Source organism: Ictidomys tridecemlineatus, chromosome 13 (genome assembly GCF_052094955.1).
Source record: "Ictidomys tridecemlineatus isolate mIctTri1 chromosome 13, mIctTri1.hap1, whole genome shotgun sequence".
Lineage (NCBI taxonomy): Eukaryota > Metazoa > Chordata > Mammalia > Rodentia > Sciuridae > Ictidomys > Ictidomys tridecemlineatus.
Genome location: NC_135489.1, coordinates 94,436,266 through 94,460,107, shown reverse-complemented (window position 1 = coordinate 94,460,107; position 23,842 = coordinate 94,436,266). Strand labels below are relative to the sequence as shown.

Sequence of the window (23,842 nt, the reverse complement as noted above, 5' to 3'; positions counted from 1 at the left end):
CCCCAGTTTCATCTTAAAGGAGCATTATTTGCACATTAACTCTAGGATGGGGTTCATCGTGGTTACTGTCCCCAAGGTCCTGGATGGTAGTGAAAAGTGTCTCTCAGACAACCCTCCAGAATTAGAAAGCCCTCCCCTGGAAAGCAGACCCAAGTGCCTTCGTCCCCTCTGCCACCTCAGCTCTGCTTCAATCTGAGGTTTCTGATAGTTTGTTGAGCTTTTGTAGTTGGCCTCAGCAGAAGAGTTGGACCCAGTTATCTGCTCCAGCCCCACTCACAGGGAAAATGTGTCCTTTCATTTCATGCCTGAGGCACAGCTTTGCCCATCTGAAGAGTAGAAAGTATTTCATTGTTACATTAATTTGATTTTCATTGTTACTTTGACTAGTAGTGAGATTAATCATATTTTCATACATATAGAGGGTCTATGAGATATATATAAGAAAGGCTGTATTGATAGGAGATATGTACGTATATATTTATATATTCATCACTTTGGGGCCTCTTGTGGGCAGTTTTCTTGGTCTATCGAGCTCTGGCACTTTAGTTATTCTGTGTTGATACTGTTTTATGCTGCATGTGTTTTCTCCCCATCTTCCACGGTCTTTGGATTAGGACTATATCACGTAATAGCTCTTTAGTTTTTAAGTCTAGAGAATCTTGTAGCATTTTGGATTTGTATCTTGGTTAGAAAGGCTTATAGCTGCACTAAGGACATGATAAACGTTTTGTACCTTTTTTTTTATATTTGGCTCAGATCTTTTGGACTGGAGTTTTGGTGTCAACAGGTGTTGGTGTTCCCTCTGGGGCGAGGGCCTCACCTGGAGGGAGCAGGTCTGAAGCACACTCTTTTGTTCTTTGGTCCTCCCCACACCTGCCTGGGGGAGGGGTAGCTTTGAGGTTGGCCAGGGCAGAGCCTCCTGCTGCATGAAGCAAGGTTCGAGGGGTTCTGAACTGTCATCAGCACTGAGGCCAGTGAAGACTTGTAAGGCCAGTTCCTTTTTATCACTAGGTTTTCTTTTTTTTGGTGGAGCGGGGCCTGGAGATTGAACCTGACACCAACTACTGAGCCACATCCCCAGCCCTATTTTGTATTTGATTTAAAGACTGGATCTCACTGAGTTGCTTAGCACCTCACTGTTGCTGAGGCTGGCTTTGAACTCGCCATCCTGCATCAGCCTCTGAGCTGCTGGGGTTACAGGCGGGTGCCACTGTGACTGGCTTAGTTTGTGGTTTTTAAAGCGGGAGCTATCCAAACTAAAAACTTCCAAGTGAGACATAAAGTCGAAAGGAGGAGGAGGAAAAAAAAAAAGTCTCAAACTGTGCATTGCAGAGGGAACAGTTGTGGACGTTTTGTGGACTGTCCTTTTGATCTCTCGTGTCACCTGCCATTCTTTTTTTTTTTTTTAAATTGTTGATAGACCTTTATTTTATTTATTTATACGCGGTGCTGAGGAACAAATCCAGTGCCTCACACATGCCAGGCAAGTGGGTTACCGCTGAGCCCAGACCCAGCCCTGCCATTCATTCTTGGGCCTCACTTTTGTCATCTCTGTTGACGCCCGCAGTGCCCATAGAGTTGTGGAGGGTGAAGAGTTAGCATGTCGTGCTCCTAGTGTTCTGCGTGCACTGCCTGCTCAGTGCTCTGTGGCGCCAAAATGCCAGGGAGCGGGGAGGACTTACTGCTTTTCTTTCAAAGACCAGCCGCAGTTCCCTTGCTGAAGACAAGTCATGTTTCAGGTTGCAGCGGGGCCCATGTGGGGGGGGCAGCAGGCTGGGCAGACCTGTGTTCTCATAGCAGGGACTCCTCAATACCTCTGCTCTGTGTGGACCACACTCCTAACTTCATCCTCGGCTTCTGTCACAGGAAGCAGTTCCTGTACCTGGCTGATCAGTGAAGGGTAGTTTGGTGGCTGTGAGCGTGACCCGGTGCTGACCTTTCCCTCCCCACAGGTGCAGCAGTACCGAGTCGCCATGACTGCCAAGGACTGCTCCATCATGATTGCGCTGTCCCCAAGTCTGCAGGACACAAGGTGAGGCCCATGTTGCATGTCACCTGCCCTTGGGCTAATAGGGGTTTGTGGAATAATAGGGCAAGCAGGTTCCCCATACAGCTTATTCTTAATATCATTGGACTTACTAACTCTTGCTTCTCTGTAAGTTTATAATTGTGTCAGATATTTCTAGAGAGTAACTAGAGATGATTGTCCTATTAGATTGTATTTTATCGGTGTCATTGTTTTTCCATACTGGGGAGTGGACTCGGTGGGAGTTCCACCACTGAGACACATTCCCAGCCCTTTTATTTTCCATTTTGAGACAGGATCTTACTGTGTTGCCTGGCTGGCCTTGAACTTGCAGTCAGTCTCCTGAGCAGCATGCCTGGCTATTGTTATTTTCTAAGAAAATACCCTAAGGGTGGAGAAGCGTGTGGATAACATGGTGAATTGCTTTGAAAGAGAGCTCAAGCCCCTTCTGGGCTCTCATACCTGAGGAGGCCTAGGTTCCCCGTGGGCCTTGTTCAAAGACTGTACCAGGTCAGTGGAACGTGCCAGCTCCAAGACTGTCACCATCATCTTAACACACATGTTCACTGGTCTGCCTCCCCTTCTGAATAACTAGTGTCTGCAGTCTCTCCTGGCACTGCTTCTTATAGTCCCCCCATGAGTTTTCAGGAATTCGGGATGAGCTTGATAACCCTCACTAGTTGGCATCTTCAGCACTGATCTCCAGGATGCTGAACCCTGCGCGTGGTACCTGGAGTATCCTGTTGTTCTGACGGGTGTTCTGTGTCAGGATGACCTGCATCACCATCTGCCAGCCACCCATCTTTCTGATACTTTTGAGCTAAACAGTTCCCAGGAATTCTGTTCCCTGACAGGCACAGCACTGAAGGCTGTCCAGAGTGAAATGTGCTGAGGAGCAGGCACAGGGCACAACTGAGGTGAAGCACAAAAATGGTGCTTCTGTTTAGTTGAAAAGTCCTCTCATTCCCTAAGAAAAATACCTCCAGTACTTGGTTATAAGGAACCTCCAGATGGATTAAACATTAGATAAGAGACACCCACAAAGACATTACTTGCCACCCAGCCTGACCATGGGTGCCGTGGGAAATGGAAAGTGCGTGAATGCAGGTGCTGAAGGGAAGTTGCAAGAAATGTGGGTTCACAGACTGACAGAGGCCTTCCTGTAAGAGGCTGCTAGTGGACAGATGTGCACTGTGCTTCCTCCAGCACCTGTGTCCTGTGAGTGTAGCGCCCAGTGGTGTCACATGGTGTGAGCTTCGGGCTGGGTCCTGTCCAGTTTGTACCAGCTGCCCAGCATAAGTCAGCACTTGCTGAGAGGGGAGAAGAGCACATGTCCAGAAGGTTCCTTGCCATGTGGGTGTCTCATACTGGGGGTAGAGGTACAGGAATCACCACCCACAAAATGCTCTATTTGGTCCTTTCTCCACAGAGCCAAAGGAAGATCATCTTTTTTTTTTTTTTTTTAAACTTGTCAGTGGCTTGGATGTGACTCGGGGGCTGTCTCAACTCACTGACTTCTCTCTATTGCTTTGAATTGGCAGGGAGTTAAGGGAAATTGGTTATGGGGAGGGGTGAGGTGGCATGACTGGGTAGGACACTGATTGATTTCAGTTGCAGAAACTCTGCTCTGTGGGGTCTCAGAGGCCTCAAAGCTGAGCAATGTACTGTGCAGCAGGATTGTGATTTGAGAATCTGAAAACAATCTTAATGTGCAAAATAAGGAAATAGTTGAATTATTGTGTGGCCATTTGCTTATTAAATTTATAAGTGTTTGTTCCATTTTTATCTTAACATTTCATCCTGAGACCTCTGCCAAATTTATTTCATGATGCAAGTAAATGCATGATAAACATGAAAAAATATTTAAAGGTAGGAGGCGAAAAAATTAAGGACAAAGGAAAGTTGAGTATTGGAAAGCATTTCTTAAGTGTTTCATACACAATGATTTAAGTTTAAAAATTAAGCTGTGCATAGGTAAGCTTTATGTTGGAAAAACTTTGCTGGTTAGAAATGAACCTTAGATTTGAAGGAGGTTAAGCATGCGTAAGCCTGGAATTCTGTGATCCAGTTGAGGAGTGACAGGAGAGCTGGAAATTCTGACCTGCATTTGCAGAGGACTCTGCCCTGGGAAGCTGCTTCGCCTGCTGGAGTCTGGGGACAAGGCCAGAGTAGGGACCCTCTGTCAAGGGGCTATGAACTGGTGGCCTAGCCCTACCTTGCAGAGTGGAAGTGGTGGGGCTCCCCAGAGCTTTGTGCACAGGGATTGGGCGCTCAGTGGCTCTCAGAAGCCATGGCCAACTGTGGCCAGGGTATGTCCCAAGTCATCTTCACAGCCATGAAATGCACACCAAACCTAAGACTAAATTTAGATCCTTAAATTTTAATGTATAGCTCACAGACAGGTTGACTACATTTAAACTTACCACACCCCTAAAATAAAGGCTTCTCTACTTCTGTTTCGGCCCCATCATAAACAAGAAGGTCTTATGTCTACTGCCTTGTTTGTGCAGGCATTTTGTGATTTTGGAATCACAGGGCGAGCTGCTCACAGCCTCCTATGTCTCAAGTTCTGGTCCTCTACTCCATTTCCTGTTCCAAACAGCACGGGCAGCAGCTTCAGCCTTGGGCTACTCTGCCCGTCCTTCTTGCTACCTTGCCTACTGCTTTGGGCCCTGGAGACCAACTGTCCAGGCGAGGGCAGCAGCTCCCTGCAGCCTGGTTATCCCAGCCCCAGTATCTGAGGCCATGGCAGAGGGACATATGTGCCTTGGGAGATTCTTGCCCGGTTTTAGCTTCAAGGACCGACCCTGGGGGCAGGCAGATGTTTTGGTGGCAGGGGCTAGTACCTGCTTCCCTGGCTCATAAGGAGCGTGTGGTCAACCAGGTTGTCAGAAGGAACTGCTTAGAATTCCCTTCCTGTCGTCTTATGTGTCTTATTGGATGCTGCTTATAACCTGAGAAATTGAGGTGTTCTTGAAAAGGCATAGGCCTTGTCCTGGGCTGACCATGGGCTTCGGGGCTCTCTGTAGCAGGCTGATCAGGGTGAGTTGTCCCTTTCCAGCTTCCAGAGGGAGACCCAAGATCTTGTACACAAGTTATTTGCTATTCTCTGCTATTCAGCAGAGAGTCCTGGCAACTGATTTGTGACCGTTTTTTTCTATGAACAGAATTCTGAAACGGGTTGAGAGCTGAGGTCTTTATTAGCATCCTTAGAACAGGCTGTCTCCCAGGAGGGAGGCTTCACAGCTGGAGTTCTGTTTTTAATGATTTCTAAATTGAGAAGAGCGGTAAATATGGTACACTTCTTCTGGGCGAAATGAAGTTTATAATTCATTCAGCCACTCTTTTGAATGCTATGTGTTGAGTTTTCTGAGCAAAGCAGATAGATAGATACACAGCCATCTCAGGACCAGATTCAGTTGTTCTCAAAGTGCTATTTTTCCTTTTGGTAATGAGGATTAAACCCGGGGTGCTCTGTCACTGAGCTACATCCACAATTTTGAGAGGGCCTCACTGATTTGCTGTGCCTGGTCTTCAGCTTCAATCCTGCTGCCTTAGCCTCCTGAGCCCTGGGATCCCAGGCGTGTGCCACCGTGCCCAGCCCTGAAAGTGTTCTAAAGTACAAGTAATTGTTCACACTGTTATGAGCACATAACTATTCTGATGTTCACAAATGCTACAAAACTAAAGAGAAAATACCGAGTACTGAAGGTTTGCTTTGAGAGTAAAACATGAAACCAGGCCTGTCTCTGTGAGGAGCATTAAGAAGGCTGCTTTCCTCACCAGGCGTGGGAAAGGTGCGTAAAGAGGAGTCTGTTCTTGGCTTTCATCCATCTGGCTGTTGAACGGCCAGAACTACTTTTTAATTCTTAGGTTTTGTAATGCTTGGCTCGTGATAAAGTGACTTTTTCAGCATTCGTTCCCGCCACTGGGGCCTGGGGAATATCACTCAGGCGTTCCACATAATGGCTTTTCCATCTTCCAGTCCTTCATCTGTCTTGTCTGATGTGGCTCAGGGTGCTGGCCTGTGTCCCATAGGTAATTACTTTGTGGAAGCTCACATGCTAGTGTAGACAGTATGCACACAAACACTGACTGGGTGCTCTTTGTGAGCTGGGATAAGAGAACTCGGAGGGTCCGTGTATTCTGAAATTGCTTTTTTACTTGCAGTTCTGATCAGAGGCCTGTCATCCCCTCATCGAGGTCCAGGCTCGCCTTCTCCGTGTCTGTGCTGGACCTTGACCTCAAGCCCTATGAGAGCATTCCTCATCAGTATAAATTGGACAGCAAGATAGTCAACTATTACTCAAAGACTGTGCATGCCAAAGATGATGCTGTGGTGCCGACTCGGTTGAAGGAAAGTGAAGACTGCACGTTAGTTCTCCATAAGGTCTAACTTTTTTCCCTGCAGTGTCTTTGAAACTTGAATGTGAAAGTTGAATGATAGCTATTTTCTATTGTGTTGGACGACTTCTGGCTGTGAATGTTTTTGCTTTTAACCCTGTTGAGGTGAGATTGCCTCTTGAAGACATAAAATTAAAGAGCACTAGAAACATCTTCCAGGACAAGGAATGTAGGATGTGAGCGGGGTGTCCCAGGAGGCTGCTCATATTCTTAAATCGGAAGTGTCCGTTAAGCCCTGGGAAGACGTCCTGGGTAGTTCTTCCTTCAACCAGGGCTCATGTCTAATTCTCTATGCGAAAAGCCTTATAAGACCAAGGTTTGGATCTCCTACCACCAGAATCCTGACGTAGAAAGAATCCTGACGTAGAAAGCTTGAATTGTCACAAGCATCTTATGGTTTGGACTTTTGGAAAACATAGATACCACTGGAACTTTCCCGGTTGTTACTGGTCACTTTTTCAATTCGAGCCACACATCAACACAGGCTTTGGGTGGTTCCCTGCTGCAGAGAGTGATCAGAGTTAGTGTGGACGTCGGTTCTGAGTGGTCTAGACTCAGGGTCCCTGTGGAGGTGCCGAAGCTCACGGCTCTTAAGGGTCAGCAGGGAGTGTGAGACTCAGGTCAGGATGGACACCACTCACAAGAGCATTGACTTTTTGTTTTTGCTTTATGATTTTAACTCTAGGGGGAGATACAGTGTTCTTTCCTACCTGAAATCGCTACTGTGGAAGCTGGGAGCACAGCTGTAACTCACTAGGCTGCCGTGGCTGGCTGGGGTGGGCACGCCCGGTGTCCCAGCATTCTGGTTCTGGTAGCACTCCGTCGTGTCGGGTGGTCGAGGGACTTCCCAAGCTGCACTCCTCCCCTCGGTTTGCCTGGGAGCTTTTTTGGGTGTGGGCCCCAGAGCCTTGCCATTCCTGTTGGGCTGCCACGGGCCCTGCTTCTGGAAGATGCGTGGCTCCTAGCTGGTGCCGAGGGTTCTTGTTGGGATCACCAGAAGTGTGCCCGGCTGCTATAAAATTGTTGGGACTCTTGGCTCCCCTTCCCCATGGCAGGTTGTACAGACTGATTATTTATATAATTTTGAGGGACTAATGAAGGCTTATTGTAACATAATATTAGTGAAACCATGGAATTGTATGAAAATGCTACATGAAAAATGAAAATATTTTGCTGATTGTAAAATTTTTGTGGGAAATTTTGTGATAACTTGAGAATTACACTTGTTTGAATCAAGCCAACTCTTCTAGAATTGATTCTTGAATTCTGTCCTTACATTTACTTTATTCTATACTTGGACACACTGGCCCCTTTTCCTTCAGCTTGCGTGGTATGTGTGCTAGGGTGGGGCTTTGGAGGTCCACCCCAGTCACGTCCACAAAGCTCAGCTCGAGGCTGTGGAGGGTGGGAAATGGCCATTAGCACTGTTTGGATTCAGGATGGTTTGTTGCCACGGGCCTGGGCGGCACTTGGGACAGGTTTCTGCACAATGTGGTGCACTGTGCCCTGGGCTACGCCATGCTCTTGGAGGTAGCATCCCTCTGCCAGAACCCCAGGCTCTCCGGGAGGTGGGCTGGGGAGTAGTGTTACAGCCTGGCAAGGGGCCTCATCCAGCTGGATGGGCGGAATGAAAACAAGCAGGCTGTATTCTCATAGGAGGGAGGAGGGAGCGCCCCAGCCTAGGTCTCGGCCCTCCGTCTGGCAGGTGGTACTGAGGCTGGTCTCCAGCCCTGCCACGTCCCCGCTGCTGTGCTCAGATTCCAGGATGCCCCAACGGCATGAAAACCCTCACTGACCCTGACATATGGGGGATGGAGGGGCTCCCATCTCTAGTTCTCATCTGAGATTATGGTGTAGCACTCAGACCCTCTGGGGTTCTCTAGTGAAGGTCCTGTGAGAAGGGAGCAGTGCTGGGTGGCTGTCATCTGGCACTGTTTTGACGTTAATAGCCGTGCAGACTGTGGGGAGACCAAGAGGGTCAGGACTTGGAGGTGCTGCTGTGCAGCCAGCAGGGCGCAGGCATGGCTGCTGTGGCTTCTGAGGAATGTTAAGAAATGAAGCTCCATCAACAACTGCCTCCAAAAGCCCCCAGGTGGCAGGAGGTGGATGGCTTCTCAGGGCTGGACCACACGTGGCTCCGTCTCTGGGCAGACTGTGAGGTGAGGTGGGGGCCCAAGCTGGTCCACACACGTCAAGGGAGGGAGAACCACTCTTGGTATGTCTTCTCGAATGTTCAATTCTATTTGACATTTTATACATGAACAGCTGTATTTTTCATGCCATGAGAGTCTGATGTAGCATAACTGCATAGACAGCTTGTTTTGGGCAGCGATGAGGCCTTAACCCAGGGCTTCATGCATGCCAGGCAATTGTTTTACCACTGAGCGACGTGCCCAGCATTGGTTTATTCTTTGGAGACAGGGTCTACATTGCTGAGGCTGGCCTCAAACTTGATCCTTCTGCCTCCCAAGTAGCTGGGATGGTAGGCAGGTGTCAAATGCATCCAGCTAAGGGTGTGGTTTCTGAGGGGAAGGTAGATAATACACTTAGAGTCAATATAGGTCGCATGCTTTTCGGTGCACCATCTTGTTCCTTCCCTGTGTGGGAACTAGTCATTCTCTGCACAGAGTAATTTTTATCAGGCTTTCTAGAGCGGCTTCAATTCCAAGCACTTCTAGCAGGGTTCGGAAGCTCTGAGGAGCGGTTTCTAGGACTCTGTTCTTGTCCAGCTCCAGAGCTGTAAAGAAAAAAATAAACCAGGTAAGAAACCTTGAGCTGTTGGCGTCCCCAAGACCCTTCCTCCTCCTGAAGGATCACATGGACCTGGAGGCACTAGACCCGGAGCAGAGAGATGTGATCTCACCCATGGCTTGAGGCAGAGAACATTCTCTCCTGCCTTCGGCCAGCAGGGCTGTGAGGGAGCGATCACTCTTGCGCTTTTTGGTTTTTAAATGTTCTTCTTAGTAATTACTCAATGCACAAAGTACACTAAGCCAGATGAACAACACCTAGCTTTGACTGAGAAGTCCCCTAGAAAGGACATCCGTACCCAGAGCCCTACCTCGCTGAGGGACTTTGGTGAGCAGGTCCAGCTTTGGTGAAACCTTCCCTTCTTCATCTATCTGTATTCTCCAAACAATCACCAATTCAAACCTGAAAGAGGTAAAACACATTGGCCAGTGCTTTTGAAATCTGGTTTTCAGTTCCTTTTCTCTATTCTGGCTTCCTTGCTCCTAAAGACATCCACCCCAGAGGAGGGAAAAAGGTGGTCAAGGGGAACCAGGGCCACACTGCAAGAATTGGATGTGGATAGGACGCAGAGCGACAGGAACCTGCACATGGCCGGTGCCGGTGCCGAGGGTCATCTTCCTTGGAAATACTCTGGCACTGACAAAGCCGTGTATGCCTCTACTCCATGGCTGGAGAATTTCGTGCCTCAATGCCTGAGCCCAAGAGAAGCCTATGTGGTGTGGGCTGGGAGAAACGGACAGGGACCAAGACCCTAAACGCTCGAGAGCTGAGGCAGCCAGGCATTTTGGTGGACTGACCTACCGGAGGGTGAGGAGTAAAAATGAACGCACTGTGGTCATGGGTCAGAGGCAGAAGGACACCTGCAGAAGACCACCTGTTTGAAGGCTTGAAGAGGCGCGCACAGGGAGATGCACAGGGGCAGAGGCAGGAGGCTGAGGAACACGGGTAGGGCAGTGGCTCTGGGCAGAGTGTGGCTAGTGAAGGGAGGTGGCCGTGTGGGGAGCCCTGAAGCAGTTTCTCTGACTTGGCCTCAGGGGCTTCCTCACCCCAGCCTTCGTCCTTCCATTTATGCAGTGGTTCCACACACACCTCACCTCCTCCTCCTCCCAGCGCCCCCTACATTTGCTCCTTAAAACCCCTCAGTGGAACTGAGGCCCAGGCCAGCAGGCACTTGTCTGCATTTCCTGTGGTGGTATGTTCACAGGGTGCAGGAAGGCCTGCCCACTTCTCCTCCACCCCACGGTCTCTGGTCCTCAGGGGATAGTTTCCCTTCTATTGAGAATCCCTGTTTCACAGGGACTCGAGGCCGCAGCGGCCCCCACTCACCCTGGCCTCCTGGCGCTGCGGATCTCCATGCAGCTGGAGCAGGACCCCTCCGGGAGGTGCACAGTGTCGGGGTACTTCTCCTGGTGGGAGAAGTGGTTACACAGATCCGTGAGGAAGGAGGAAGAGGCCCTGGGCTGGGATTCTGGGGACTGGTTGGGAGTCGGGGAGAACCCCACTTGGAGTTGAGAGCCCTGTGCCAGGGCCGAGTGCACGGCCCCACTCCTTCATCCTGCCTCACCTGTTGTCACACAGGCCTATCCCTTTCGAGGTCTCTCCAATGCCAGGCAGCCTCCACATTCCCGTGACCTGTCACCTCCCCTGTTTCCTCATCTCATATGACCACTGTACAACTCTGATTTTACCGCCTGCCGCCCACTCGACCCTGGTCGCAGGCCCCCCAGGTTGCAGGCCCCCTTGCTCAGGTCTGCTAACCTGGCCCTGAGCTGTGAAGACTGTTCTCAGAGCTCTGGCATCTGCCACCAAGCCTTTCACTCTGATCCTCTGAGGGTGGTGACTGCCACACCGCCACAGCAGATGCTCCTGGACTGTGCATCCTCCCAGCTCCCCCCAACAGCCCCTGGGATCCCCCTGACGCCCACTGCACCAAGGGGAAGTCTCCATGATGAGCTGTACCCCACTCTGCAGCCACTGCAGGGGACAGGGTGCACTTTCCCCGTGTCTAGGCTCGCCACTCCAGGGTAGGTAGGGCTCCCCCACATGCTGCGACGCCTCTGGACACATTATTCATAGCAGGACCTGGGAGTCTCCTGTCTACCAGAACCGCCACGTCTGTGTCATGACAGTTGAGCTTGCTTTACAGGCATCTTCACAGCCGGGAAGCAAGAACCCATCTGCTCAGTTCCCACAGACTTCCATCTGCTCTTACGAGTCATGTTGTAGGGTTCGAGGTCTTATGCCAACGACTCTAGGTTGGTTCATCATGAGATTTCAAGGTTCTCTTGTCTGTGTGTCCTGCCACCTGGGGATGGCTTAAGTCTGATGCAGGCCCCACCCTGGCCAACACCAAAGCCACAGTGGCCTCCACAAGCCTCGTGAAGGACAGTGAGGCGCACCTGAGAAGCGTAGTCTGCCAGTCGGTCCCACGAGAAAAGGGGACAGGCTGGGACCCGGCTGGCACAGCTTCCTGGGAGGCAGATACTTGCTGGACTGAACAGCTTAGCTCCCTCAAGTGAGGTTGTGTGGGGACAAAGATGCGTCACAACTTTTAAAGGAACCAGCTCCCTGTAAGAACTGCTGCCAGCACCCTGTGCATTAAGCCGCCAGAAAGCAAGAATGCATCCAGACCCTAAAGTGGGTGGGCCTGGGGTCCGCTTACAGATAATGACTGATTTCAGCAGAACAGTTGTTAGGAGAAAATGTATACCTAAGTGACTTAAGCGGAAAGTGCTGGTTGATTTTTAAACCTCAAGCTCTTCTAAATTAATAACAACTGTTTGAGGAACATAAAGGAGAGTGTGTGGACGTGGCAGTTCAGCTTCCAGGCTGTGCTTGGCAGCAGCACGTGGGACTCCGGGGACGACAGGGGCTTGGGCTGGCTCCAGCATGGGGCCACGGCGCAGCCTCCAAGCCAGAGGGAGCAAATCTTTGCCTCCCCAGGCTTTTCTTCTTTGGGAGCAAAAAGAGTTTAGGTGTTTTCACTAAATATACTCCTTTTAGTTTTTCCAATAAAGACAAAAGTAGAACTGCTGAATCCGGGAAGGCCAGGCGTCAGCATGTCCTGGGGAACTCAGGATTGTGTGGAAAGCGTCCTTCTGTGTAATTTATTCATCTACTCCTGTCCAGCTTCACTCCCTTGTCTGGTCACCTCAACTGCAGAGCACAGCTGGAATCAGAAGGAAGGAATTAAAGGCTGACAGAAGGGCCAGAGAGCCAACCCCAAGAATGGCAGCCTCATGACAGTCACTGCAGTGCTCTGAAGGCCAGCTCACCTGAGCAGATGCACAGGTGACTTTGAGGGAGAAATGATCTCACTAAACACAAGATGGGTTTGAGGTCACTGGCTTAGGATCAGCCAAGATTAACAGTGATGGAGAGTTTCAGATACTACTATATCTGACATTGGTCAAAGATGGTCAAATGGTCAAGAAGGAGGTAAGATGGACAGCTATTGATAAGGTGGAGATATGTTCAATATATATAGAATACTTTACATGAAAATACACCCAAGCCAGGCACGTGGTGCATGCCTGTGACCAGTGGCTTGAGAAGCTGAGGCAGGAGGATCGCGAGTTCAAAGCCAGCCTCAGCAACTTAGCAAGACTCAGTCTCAAAATTTTAAAAAAAAGGAGCGGGGATGTGGCTCAGTGGTTAAGGTCCCCTGGGTTAAATCCCTAGCACCAAAGAAAAGTACACACAAGATTAACTGGAAACCTATAATTGATCTGGAAAGCACCTCTGAGACATCAAATAGCCGCCAGGGAAGGGAAGCACCTGGCCAGCTCTCCAAGGACTCAGCCTTGGACCCAGGGCTCTTTGCAGAGAGCTGCAGTGATCTGCACACCTCAAGGCTGTGGTGCCTGGAGGAGCCCCGCAGGAGGCTGTGCGCATCCACAGGTGCCTGGGGAAGGCTGTGCTGTGGAGGGGGCTGTTGGGAGGGGGCCTTCCTGGCTGGCCTTTCCTTCTGGGGCCCCAGTCTCCCTCAGGAAAACTCCACCTGAGGAACGTGCTCAGGCCGCAATCCAGATGGGTGTTTATCCAGCTGCTCGCCATATGGGGCAGTTTGCATTGGAGGCCTCTCCTGGTATTCATGATAGAAAAATGGTGGCAGTGGCAATGTGGCAATTGGATATCCGCCCATTCCACACCTGAGGCCCACTGTGCTGCTGCAGCCGCTGCTGGGCTGCGGGCTGCGAGTCCAGAGTGAGGACCCTTTTTAATGGCGCTCTGCAAAAAGCTGCCCCTGGTGGCGTCTCACCCCTAACTAGTGCAAGGCGAAGAACGAGCACACCGCCTTCCACCCAAATGAAACTCTTGAAACGTGTGCACACTTCTTGTGTCCACAGGTGTCCACTCACGTAGACTTTACTGTTTTCCCAAAGATTATGTCTGACTGATTGAAAGAATAGAATTTTTAAAAATTGAGATATAATGCTTGTCAAAGCTGTGTGTGTTGGCACACGAGGCTAAAGAAGCACTATTATTGCAGGTTCGAGGACAGCCTCAGCAATTTAGTGAGACCCTATCTCAAAATGAAATTTTAAAAAGGGCTGGGGGTGGAGCTCAATAGCAGAGGACCCCTGGGTTTAGGTCCCAGTACCGCGCACATGGTCATCCTACAGTGCACTCATTTAAAGTACACACCACAGTGGGTTTTAGTGATATACCAGCAGCACCAGTGTCCTTCCCTTCTCTTGGTTTCCCTATTCTAGATATTTCGTACAAGTGCAGTTGCACAGTGTGCGGGTTTTGTGACCAGGGCTTAGTGTCTTTTCAGGGCCCCTCCACGCACTAGCAGGGATTACATCATTCCTTCATATTGCCAAATAGCACTGCACTGGACAGGTACTGGCCACATTTTGTTTATCGGCTTATCAACTAACAGACATGGGTTGTTTTTAGTTTTTGGCCACTGGGAATAATAATGCTACAATCATCATGGGAACATAAGGTTTCTTTTCTCTTGGTTACACATCTAGGGGTGGAATCCCAAGCTGTTTCCCACTGTGGCTGTGCTATTTTTATAATTCCATTAGCAGCGTAAGTTACCTGGCAAATGTATGGTATTGAAGAATGTTCTCCTTTCTGTGTATTTTTTATGATCTTAATGGTATCATTTGAAGCACAAAGTTTTTAATTTTGAAGGAGTCCAATTTGTTTTATTTCATTTAATATTTTTGTGCGTGCTTTTGGTGTCACAGCTAAGACACTATTGCCTAATCTACGGTCATGAAGACTAAATCCGGTTAAGAATTTTATTTTTGGCTCTTATTAAGTCTTTGACCCAATTTTGAGTTGACTTTTGATTTCTGTGTGAAGTGGGAGCCCAGCTGTGTTCTTCTGCCTGTGATCACATTGTTCTTGATCAGCACAGATTGCTGAGACTGTCCTTCCCCATTTAACTGTCTTGGCTGCACCCACGTTTTTCAGAACTTTCTATTTTGGAAGCTTGTGGGATCCACAGAAGCGAGTTCAGTGAGGTTACCCTGTGGGTGAAAAAGTTGCCTGGACTTCTCAGGGACTGGTGCGGGGACAAGTGGACACCCTCATGGAAGAATGAACCCCACTGCCTACCTCACACCATGTATAAAAGTTTACCAGTGGATATAAATGTTAGAGCTAAACAGACTTCTGAAAGAAACCACAGTAGGAAATCTTGGTAATCTTGGGTTACCCAAAGATTTATCAGATACAAAATGAAAAGCAGTGACCATAAAAAGAAGCATAAATTGGCTAAATGTCAAATTGACTTCATCACCCCTCCCCCCAAAAAAAGGGTCTCACTATGTTGCCCAGGCTGGCCTTAAACTCCTGGGCTCACCTGATTGCCTCACATCAGCCTCTCAAGTAGATGGGACTGCAAGCACATGCCTCCTAACCTGGCTCGTAATTAGACACTCCTAGAAGAAAAGAAAAAGGCTGGCCCCAAACTAACTGAAAATATTGGCAAAAACAGAATATGTAAAAATCATACCTCAGTAATAAGATAAATCACACCTCAGTAATAAGATAAACAACCCACTTTTAAATAACGGCAATGACATTAAGATGCTTAATCAAAGATGAGACATGGGCAGCGGAAGACATGTTACTAGTAATTAGGGACACGCAAGCCAACCACACGGAGGCCCCCAGCACGGCTAACGTCAGAAAGACCAACACCGAGTCTTGGTGAAGACGTGGCGCATCCGCATCCAGCGAACATTTTTACTGGGAATCAGTAAGTGTGTAACATAAAACATCACCACACAGCCCAGCCATTTCACTCTTGCACATTGACCCAAGAGAAGGGGCGACAGGTGAACTTGGATGTTCACTGACATTTTCAGAAGGGGCCACGGCCCTGTGGGGACTCCTCGGAAGCAGTGGGTGGATGGTGGGAGAACGGTAGGACGCTGGTCCCACAGCTGCAGTGTGGCTGCTGTGCATCTGGAGGGGACAAGGAGAGGGTGGAGGGGTTGGGGTGAGCAAGGCTATGCAGGAAGCTGGGGACTGTGGCCCTCATGGCACTGGGTGGCCTCTGTGTACTCTGGGGAGGGAATGGACGCCCCTGGCTTGGACCTCTAGTTGGGGTGGCGAGGCAGGTGCTGTTGCTGAGGTGAGTGAGAGATGGGGCCCTGGCTTCAGGTAAGTCCCTGGGAAGTGTGCAGGGATGGCCAAGGAGGGAAAGCCCAGGCAGTGAAAGCAGCCTGTGCGGCGGGAGGACGTCTGCCTGCCTGACTGGGGTGGGTCAGGAAGGGCACAGGTGGGAACAGCAGGCACGGATGGCTTCCAGCAGCCCCATCAGGAGAGGCTGGGCAACAGTGGGCCTCCAGGCTCTGGTATCTGGACACCTGGGATGATCCAGGGAGAAGGGAAAAGGGTGGAGGAGGAGAGCAAGGGCCATAATGGGTGCTCCTCCCTGCAGGAGGGCTCCTGTAGCTCAAATGACTCTGGCTGTCCTAGCCTGCTGGGACTGGAGAGAAGCACTCCAAGCTTCAAAAAGGTTTAGAAATGCTACGAGCACTTGAGGACTGGGATCTGCCCTCATTTTAAAAAGGAAACTAAGGACTACAAAGTGGTTCCTCTGCACTGTACACTGGTCCAAGTCCTGCACATGCATTCCCGTGATACACGATGTAGATGACAGTCGCTGGTTCCACTCAGACCACAGGGACTGCGGTGCCGTGGTTCCTGGCACAGCTGCTCTGCCAGGAACAAGGTGCTTGGTGCCCAGGTCAACTGCACAGCTTTGAGAAATCACTTGGATGAGCCACATTTGACTGTTTTTAAAATTTAATTTGAAACAACTGGATTTACAGAAGCTGTGTCTGAAGAGAATGCTGAGCTGCCCCTTCACTCTGCCTCTTGCTCCTACACAGAGGTGTCTCCCCACTCGAAGACAGGTCCTTTATGACCAAAACCACCAACCAGGCCAGAGTCCCTTCCTGATGTCCCTGCAGCATCCTGCTCCTTCCTGATCCTCAGGCCCCATATGAGCTGGCCTTGCCCTACGTTATGTCTTGACAGTCTGGGTGGCAGGTGGCCCCTCTGACACAGGCTGGCTCTAATGCCATGTGTTCAGGCAGGAGAGAAGCCAGGGATGTCCCAAGACCCCTGCTCCCGGCCAGGCCCCAGGACAATGGCTATACAACCACAGTGAGGGTTGTTGAGGGTGGCTTTCTACCCTCCTTATGTGAACCAGCACTAACCAAGTGAGGTCTTTCTCCATGGGCTGTAACTTTTGCGATCACTGTTGACCGTCATGCTCACACCTCCTCGGTCTGTCCTGCGTAAGCCTCTACATGCTGCTCCTGGGACCTTCTGATGTGCCCCACATTGGAGGCTTCCTGACTCTGGCCAACAGGCTGTTGGGGGCTCATTTTGTTCTTCCCAACCCTGCTCTAGAATGAACGGTTTCTCCAAGGAGCCAGTAGTACTGGTGACCAAGACAGGGCTTGCTGTTCCTGGGGACTCGTTACTTTTAGAGCCTCTCAGTGGAAAGAGGTAGGACAGATGCTGGTATGTGTGCACATGTATGCGTTTGCCAGTGGCCATTCCCACACCTGTCTGTGCACACAGTGTTCAAAACAAGCACGTACGAGCTCATCTGGACACCTCAGTCCACACACTTTGCAAGTCTGAGTTGCTGCAGCCTCCACTCAAGGCATTTCCTTGTTTTGATCAGCTAGTTTGCTGTCACCCAAGAGTGCCTGCTGCCCTGCTGAGGGAAGGAAAGGCAATATCTTTAAAAAAACTAAACATGGGTGTGATGCAGTAGACACAAGGCAGCTAACTGACACTGGGAACCTTCTCAGGTCCTGGTGCGAGATTGGGTAGGTGCCTTGGTCCTTTTGGTCAGAATGTGCTATGAGAACCAAGGAAGCTGAGACAGGGTTTTCAGACTGTCTTGAGCTCTAGCAAGGGAAGGGCTGGCTTTCCCAGGGCAACGCTGGAGAGCTCCTTCCTATTTGAAGCCACCATCACAGCATCAGAAGCCCTTCTGAAACTCTCCTGACTGGCACAGCCATGGGAAGGGAAGGCTCGCTCCACAGTGTCTCCAGCTGAAGTGCTAACAGTCCCATGCTGCGGCTGGCCAGACGGTGCCCCACCTTGAGTCCTGATTAGAGCATGGAAAGACCAAATTTCCAAGTTAATGGAGCAGACTTTAACTATTTTCTCTTGAACCATATTTTTTTCTTTTCTTTTTTAACACTTATTTTTTAGTTGTAGCTGGACACAATATCTTTATTTATTTATATGTGGTGCTGTGGATTGAACCCAGGGCGTTGCACATGCTAGGCGAACACTCTACCACTGAGCCACAACCCCAGCCCCTGGAACCATATTTTTCAAGCAAATTTTCCATGAAGTAAACAGAGCAGGACGAAGTTTTGCTGCAGAGTTATATCCTCTAAACCATATGATGCACACTTTCCTGGATGTGGTCTTGCAGACCCAAGACACAACACACAGGCCCAGGCACACGTGTCTGCCCCACGTCTGTCCTGTAAGAACAACAGGCACAGCTGCTCATGGCTCGGGGGCATCAGTGCCTCATCTGGCTGATCCCACAGGGCTCAGAGCTCAGAGATCAGACATCATTAGTGGATGAATATGGGCATCCACCAAGGACTCCTGAGGATCAGCACCACGAGAACCATCCAGGAACTAACTGGGAGCAGCTGGGGAGCGCCATTACAATTGTCACTTGTCCAGAGGGAGCTTAAAAATGTGTGTTAAATATTGCTTAGTAAAACTACCACAACAACCTCTATTCCAAGTTCATGGTGGGTCATAGACCTGGGAAAGTTGGAATGTCGTGGCAGCACCAACAGTTACCAGACCAAAAACACAAATCTCTTAAAAGACAGGAGGGCCCAGCCCAGCCTGGGTGTGACCTGTGGTCATCTTTCTGTGCTGATGTCTCAGAACCCTCTCAAGGGCGTTTACCAAACACTCTCCATGTGCCCAAGCTCGAGGGGTGGTCCCAAGCTCAGCACTTGTTGCCTCATCTCTGGATCACTCTAAGGCAGGCCTCTTTCCTCCCTGCACCCAACATTTCTTGTTTATACAGATTTGGGGAGAACTGGAGAACCTCAGGGTTGAAAGAGACCTACTTTAATGGAAATGGACTCCAACAGCCATTCTAAAGCAAACACTTGGGAAATTAAAAAAAAAAATAGCAATGTACGCATGAATAACCAGCTTGGGTCATCAGGGAGAGAACCACAGTGGAGGACGACCCTTGGAAAGTCGCCAACAACAGGTAGATGCCAAAGTTCAGGCACCCTTCCTTTTGTATGTCCCCAAGCTAAAAATGGATGGAAGAAGGCAAAGGTTTTGACCTATGAAAATTATATGAAAGTCAACATCAGCGTCCATAACGACACAGGGCTGCATGGCCACACTCACTCGTTTAGGTCCATGTAGCCCGTGGCCGCTTTTGTGCTAAGGCAGCAGAGCTGGGTACTAGAGATCTCTTGGCTCCTCTCTGGCCTCTGACCCTGAGGGATCAGGGAGGGCCTCAGTCCCTGGGGAGCCTGTGGTACACCAGGCAATTTGGACATCCCTGAGACACAGACCAACCACCTGGAGGCTGGAGGTGACCAGGGCTTGGGGGACTCAGAGCCTGTTCCCTGCGGGGAGCAAAGTCTGGCAGGAACTACATCCTATTTTTTATAGCGTTTTCTTTTGGGAAGTGACCCTGGGAAACAGCAGGAGAACAGATGAAAAGCCACCACCCTGCACACCGTCCCTCCAGTGGCCCGGGCATCACTGAAGAGGAAGGTCCGGCGGTCTTGCTGGACTCAGCCCCCAACCTCAGGGGACTGCCTTCTCTTTTTCAGTCTCCTTGCTCTAGGGCCACCATCAGGGCCCAGTTCAGGTGCCATTTCTGTACTTTTGGATTACAAAATGGTTTTAAACCTCCAGGAATGAAATTTCAACAGAAATTCCTTTATTCCCATAACCACAGTTCCTTCTGCTTCCATGTAGTTTTTACTTTTTTTCATATTTAATTTTCATTCCAGAAAGCTACAAAAACTCTTCAAAAAGTCCTCCTTTATTTTATAACAGTATTTAAATTTCACTTATCTTTTGTTTTTGATCTCTGGCACTCGTGGCAGTTTCTGTCTTGGGACGACAGAGCATTCTGAGCTGGCACTGTGGACAGGCCCCTGGTGCCCCATCTTCTCAACTCCCTCCGCCCAAACCCTGCTCAGACAGAACACCCAAGCTTTTTTCCATCTCATAACACACATCACACCCCCAAAGAAAACAAGATGAGTTACTTCCCCATTCAATATCCCCTCCCGTCCACCCTCTCATCCACCGACTCCCAGATATTTAACATTGAGTTTTCTCTCTGGAAATTGCTCTGCCCTTGCTGGGCCTGGGGGCGAGGCCCACTCCCCCTTGTGTGTGTGCCTACAGGGGTTCTTAGATACTCCCAGCCCCTCTACTCTGAGCCCTGAGTAACCTTGGCAGGCCCTACACATGAGCTCATTGAATCCTCAGCTGTCGTAGGAAATTTTTGGTCTGATGCCCATTGTAATGAAACTGAGGCTCAGAAAAGTTAAGAGACTTGCTCAAGATTACAAAACTAATAGAGTGGTTCAAACCGAAGGCAGTCAGATTCCAAAACCCAAGCTCATAAACATATTACTATAGAACATTTCTAAATTCAAAGACTGTTGTAATCTACAGGTTAAGTTTCAGTACAATCTCATTTTGTAACATGATTCCACATTATGCTGGGGACTGACTTTGATGGTAGTAACAGAAGCATTTTTGTTAGGGAACATAATTGCTTTAAAAAAGTTTTGTTCATATATTCCCCATCTAGTGCCAGGCACGAATAAGAGCATTTTGACTTAGAGAGCCAGATCTAATAAAGGAAACTTCCTAGGCCTCACTTTTAAAATTGATGAATCCTTAGTTTTCTCTGTAGAGGAAAGTTATTTTAAAAAGAAAGAAAGAAAGAAAGAAAGAAAAAGCCAGAGTGGGCCCAGAGTTCAGAATTTCTCAGTTCCATTTTTCCCACACGTAGGCTGGTCATCACAGTGGGGACAGCTGTGGATGGGGGTAGCCTGTCGCCTCACACAGTTTTAACCAGACCCTCTGCCACTCCGCCCTTCCTTCAGGTTCCTGCTGTCTGTCTTCTGAGCACTCTGGGGTTCCAGAGAACACAGCCATCTTCCAGGCTCTCTGTGGTCTCAGGCAAACACCGTTTCAGCTTCCTAGCTTCCAACACTCTGTTGTTGCCTTCTGCCGGCCTGTTCTTTACCTGCATATTTATGTCTTTTAAATGCCTGCACACTGGTGTCTGTCTGCAATCCCAGCTACTCAGGAGGCTGGAGCAGGAGGATGGTAAATTTGAGGCCAGTCTGGGCAACATAGCAAGAAACCTTGTCTCAAAATAAATAAATATGAGCTAGGGATGTGGCTCAGTGGCAGAGCACCCTTGGGTTCAACCCCAAGTACCTGATGGGCAAGGGCATATCTTTACTGTCATGTTAGAAAGGCTATGTTAGGGTGTACAAGCAATACTATATATTTCAATCTGTCATTTTTGGGGACTTTTGTGTTACCATGTTTTTAATTTTCCCCCAAACTTAACAGCTAGTTTGGACATGGCATTTAAGGTTGAAATTATGTTTAAATTATATTTTATGAATAAAGCCCATGATGTATGTCTAAACTCACTTTAGAGTCCTACATTCAAATACTTTTTGGGGGTGGGTATCAGGGATTGAACCCAGCGGCACTGAGCCACATTCCCAGCACTTTTTTTTTTTTTCTTTATTTTGAGACAGGGTCTCACCAAGTTGCTGAGGGTAGCCTTGAACTTGTGATCCTTCTGCCTCAGCCTCCTGAGTCTCTGGGATTACAGACTCCCCCACACACGTCCAGCCCAATACTTTGTTTTTAAAGATGGGGGAAATAAAAGAACCAGGAGTCAATACTTCTTAGAAAAAGAACAATTCCCTATCTCTAGGACAAAGAAAAACAAGGCATGAATAACTCACATAGCTCAAGAGCCAGGCCAGGTAATCCCAGTGGCTCAGGAGGCTGAGGCAGGAGGATCACAAGTTCAAATTCAGCCTCAGGAACTCAGTGAGGCCCTAAGCCACTTAGTGAGACACTGCCTCTAAATAAAAAAATTAAAAGGGCTGGGGATGTGGCTCAGTGATTAAGCACCCCTGAGTCCAACCCTGGTATGGTACCAAAAACAAACAAACAACAATAAAAATCCTGAAACCAAACCAAAGCAAAACAACATACATAGATGGAGTTTTTTTTTTTTTTTAAGATTTTTTAGTTGTAGATAGACACGATATCTTCTCAGCAGCACATGGATCCTACTCAAAAATAGACCATATATTATGCCATAAGGCAAATCTTAGTAAATATAAAAGTGTGGAGATAATACCATGCACCATATCTGACCATAATGGAATGAAATTGGAAATCAATGATAAAAAAAGGAAGGAAAAATCCTACACCACATGGAAAATGAACAATATGTTATTGAATGATCAATGGGTTACAGATGACATAAAGGAAGAGATAAAAAAATTCTTAGAGTCAAATGATAATACAGACACAACATAACCGGAATCTATGGGACACAATGAAAGCAGTTTTAAGAGGGAAATTCATATCCTGGAGTTCTTTCATCAAAAAAAGAAAAAACCAACAAATAAATGAACTCACACTACACCTCAAAAACCTAGAAAAGGAAGAACAAAACAACAGTAATTGTAGTAGAAGACAAGAAATAATTAAAATTAGAGCAGAAATAAACGAAATTGAAACAAAAAAAACCATTGAAAAAATTGATAAAACTAAAAGTTGGTTCTTTGAAAAAATAAATAAGATAGACAAGCCCTTAGCTATGCTAACAAAAAGAAGGAGAGAAAGAACTCAAATTACTAATATACGGGATGAAAAAGGCAATATCACAACAGACACTACAGAAATACAGAAGATAATTAGAAACTATTTTGAAACCCTATATTCTAATAAAATAGAAGATAGCGAAGATATCGATAAATTTCTTAAGGCATATGATTTGCCCAGATTGAGACAGGAAGACACACACAATTTAAACAGACCAATAACAAAGGAAGAAATAGAAGAAGCCATCAAAAGACTACCAACCAAGAAAAGCCCTGGACCTGATGGGTATACAGCGGAGTTCTACAAAACCTTCAAAGAAGAACTAATACCAATACTTTTCAAACTATTTCAAGAAACAGAAAAAGAAGGAGCTCTTCCAAATTCATTCTATGAGGCCAACATCACCCTGATCCCAAAACCAGACAAAGACACTTCAAAGAAAGAAAACTACAGACCAATATCTCTAATGAACTTGGATGCAAAAATTCTCAATAAAATTCTGGCGAATCGAATACAAAAACATATCAGAAAACTTGTGCACCATGATCAAGTAGGATTCATCCCTGGGATGCAAGGCTGGTTCAATATACGGAAATCAATACATGCTATTCACCACATCAAGACCAGAACCATATGATCATCTCGATAGATGCAGAAAAAGCATTTGACAAAATACAACATCCCTTTATGTTCAAAACATTAGAAAAACTAGGGATATCAGGAACTTACCTCAACATTGTAAAAGCTATATATGCTAAACCTCAGGCTAGCATCATCCTAAACGGAGAAAAACTGAAGGCATTCCCTCTAAAATCTGGAACAAGACAGGGATGTCCTCTATCACCACTTCTATTCAATTTAGTTCTCGAAGTACTAGCCAGAGCAATTAGACAGACAAAAGAAATTAAAGGCATAAAAATAGGAAAAGAAGAAATTAAATTATCGCTATTTGCAGATGACATGATAATTTACTTAACAGACCCAAAAGGATCTACAAAGAAGCTGCTAGAGTTAATAAATGAATTCAGCAAAGTGGCAGGATATAAAATCAACACGCACAAATCAAAGGCATTCCTGTATATCAGCAACAAAACCTCTGAAATGGAAATAAGGAAAACCACTCCATTCACAATATCCTCAAAGAAAATAAGATACTTGGGAATCAACCTAACAAAAGAGGTGAAAGATTTATACAATGAAAACTACAGAACCCTAAAGAGAGAGATAGAAGAAGATCTCAGAAGATGGAAAAATGTACCCTGTTCATGGATAGGC

General features: G+C 47.9%; 2 protein-coding genes across 3 annotated transcripts in view; one reads left to right on the top strand and one right to left on the bottom strand.

Moving 5' to 3' along the window:
- Positions 1 to 7,666, top strand: part of Ippk (inositol-pentakisphosphate 2-kinase) — a 53,512-nt gene extending 45,846 nt beyond the window's left edge. For both annotated transcript variants that reach the window (XM_040271221.2, XM_005320871.5), the window contains 2 exons: positions 1,953 to 2,032; positions 6,197 to 7,666. In XM_040271221.2, the coding sequence (XP_040127155.1) occupies positions 1,953 to 2,032; positions 6,197 to 6,422 (306 nt within the window). In that variant the 3' untranslated portion in view covers positions 6,423 to 7,666. The remainder of the gene's footprint in view (positions 1 to 1,952; positions 2,033 to 6,196) is intronic.
- The window catches only part of Cenpp (centromere protein P), a 230,506-nt gene continuing 211,871 nt past the window's right edge, over positions 5,208 to 23,842 (bottom strand). Inside the window, exons 6-8 of the mRNA XM_005321131.5 lie at positions 10,508 to 10,587; positions 9,492 to 9,583; positions 5,208 to 9,167 (exon numbers count right to left, since the gene is read on the bottom strand). Coding sequence (XP_005321188.5) covers positions 9,043 to 9,167; positions 9,492 to 9,583; positions 10,508 to 10,587 — 297 coding nt within the window. The 3' untranslated portion in view covers positions 5,208 to 9,042. The remainder of the gene's footprint in view (positions 9,168 to 9,491; positions 9,584 to 10,507; positions 10,588 to 23,842) is intronic.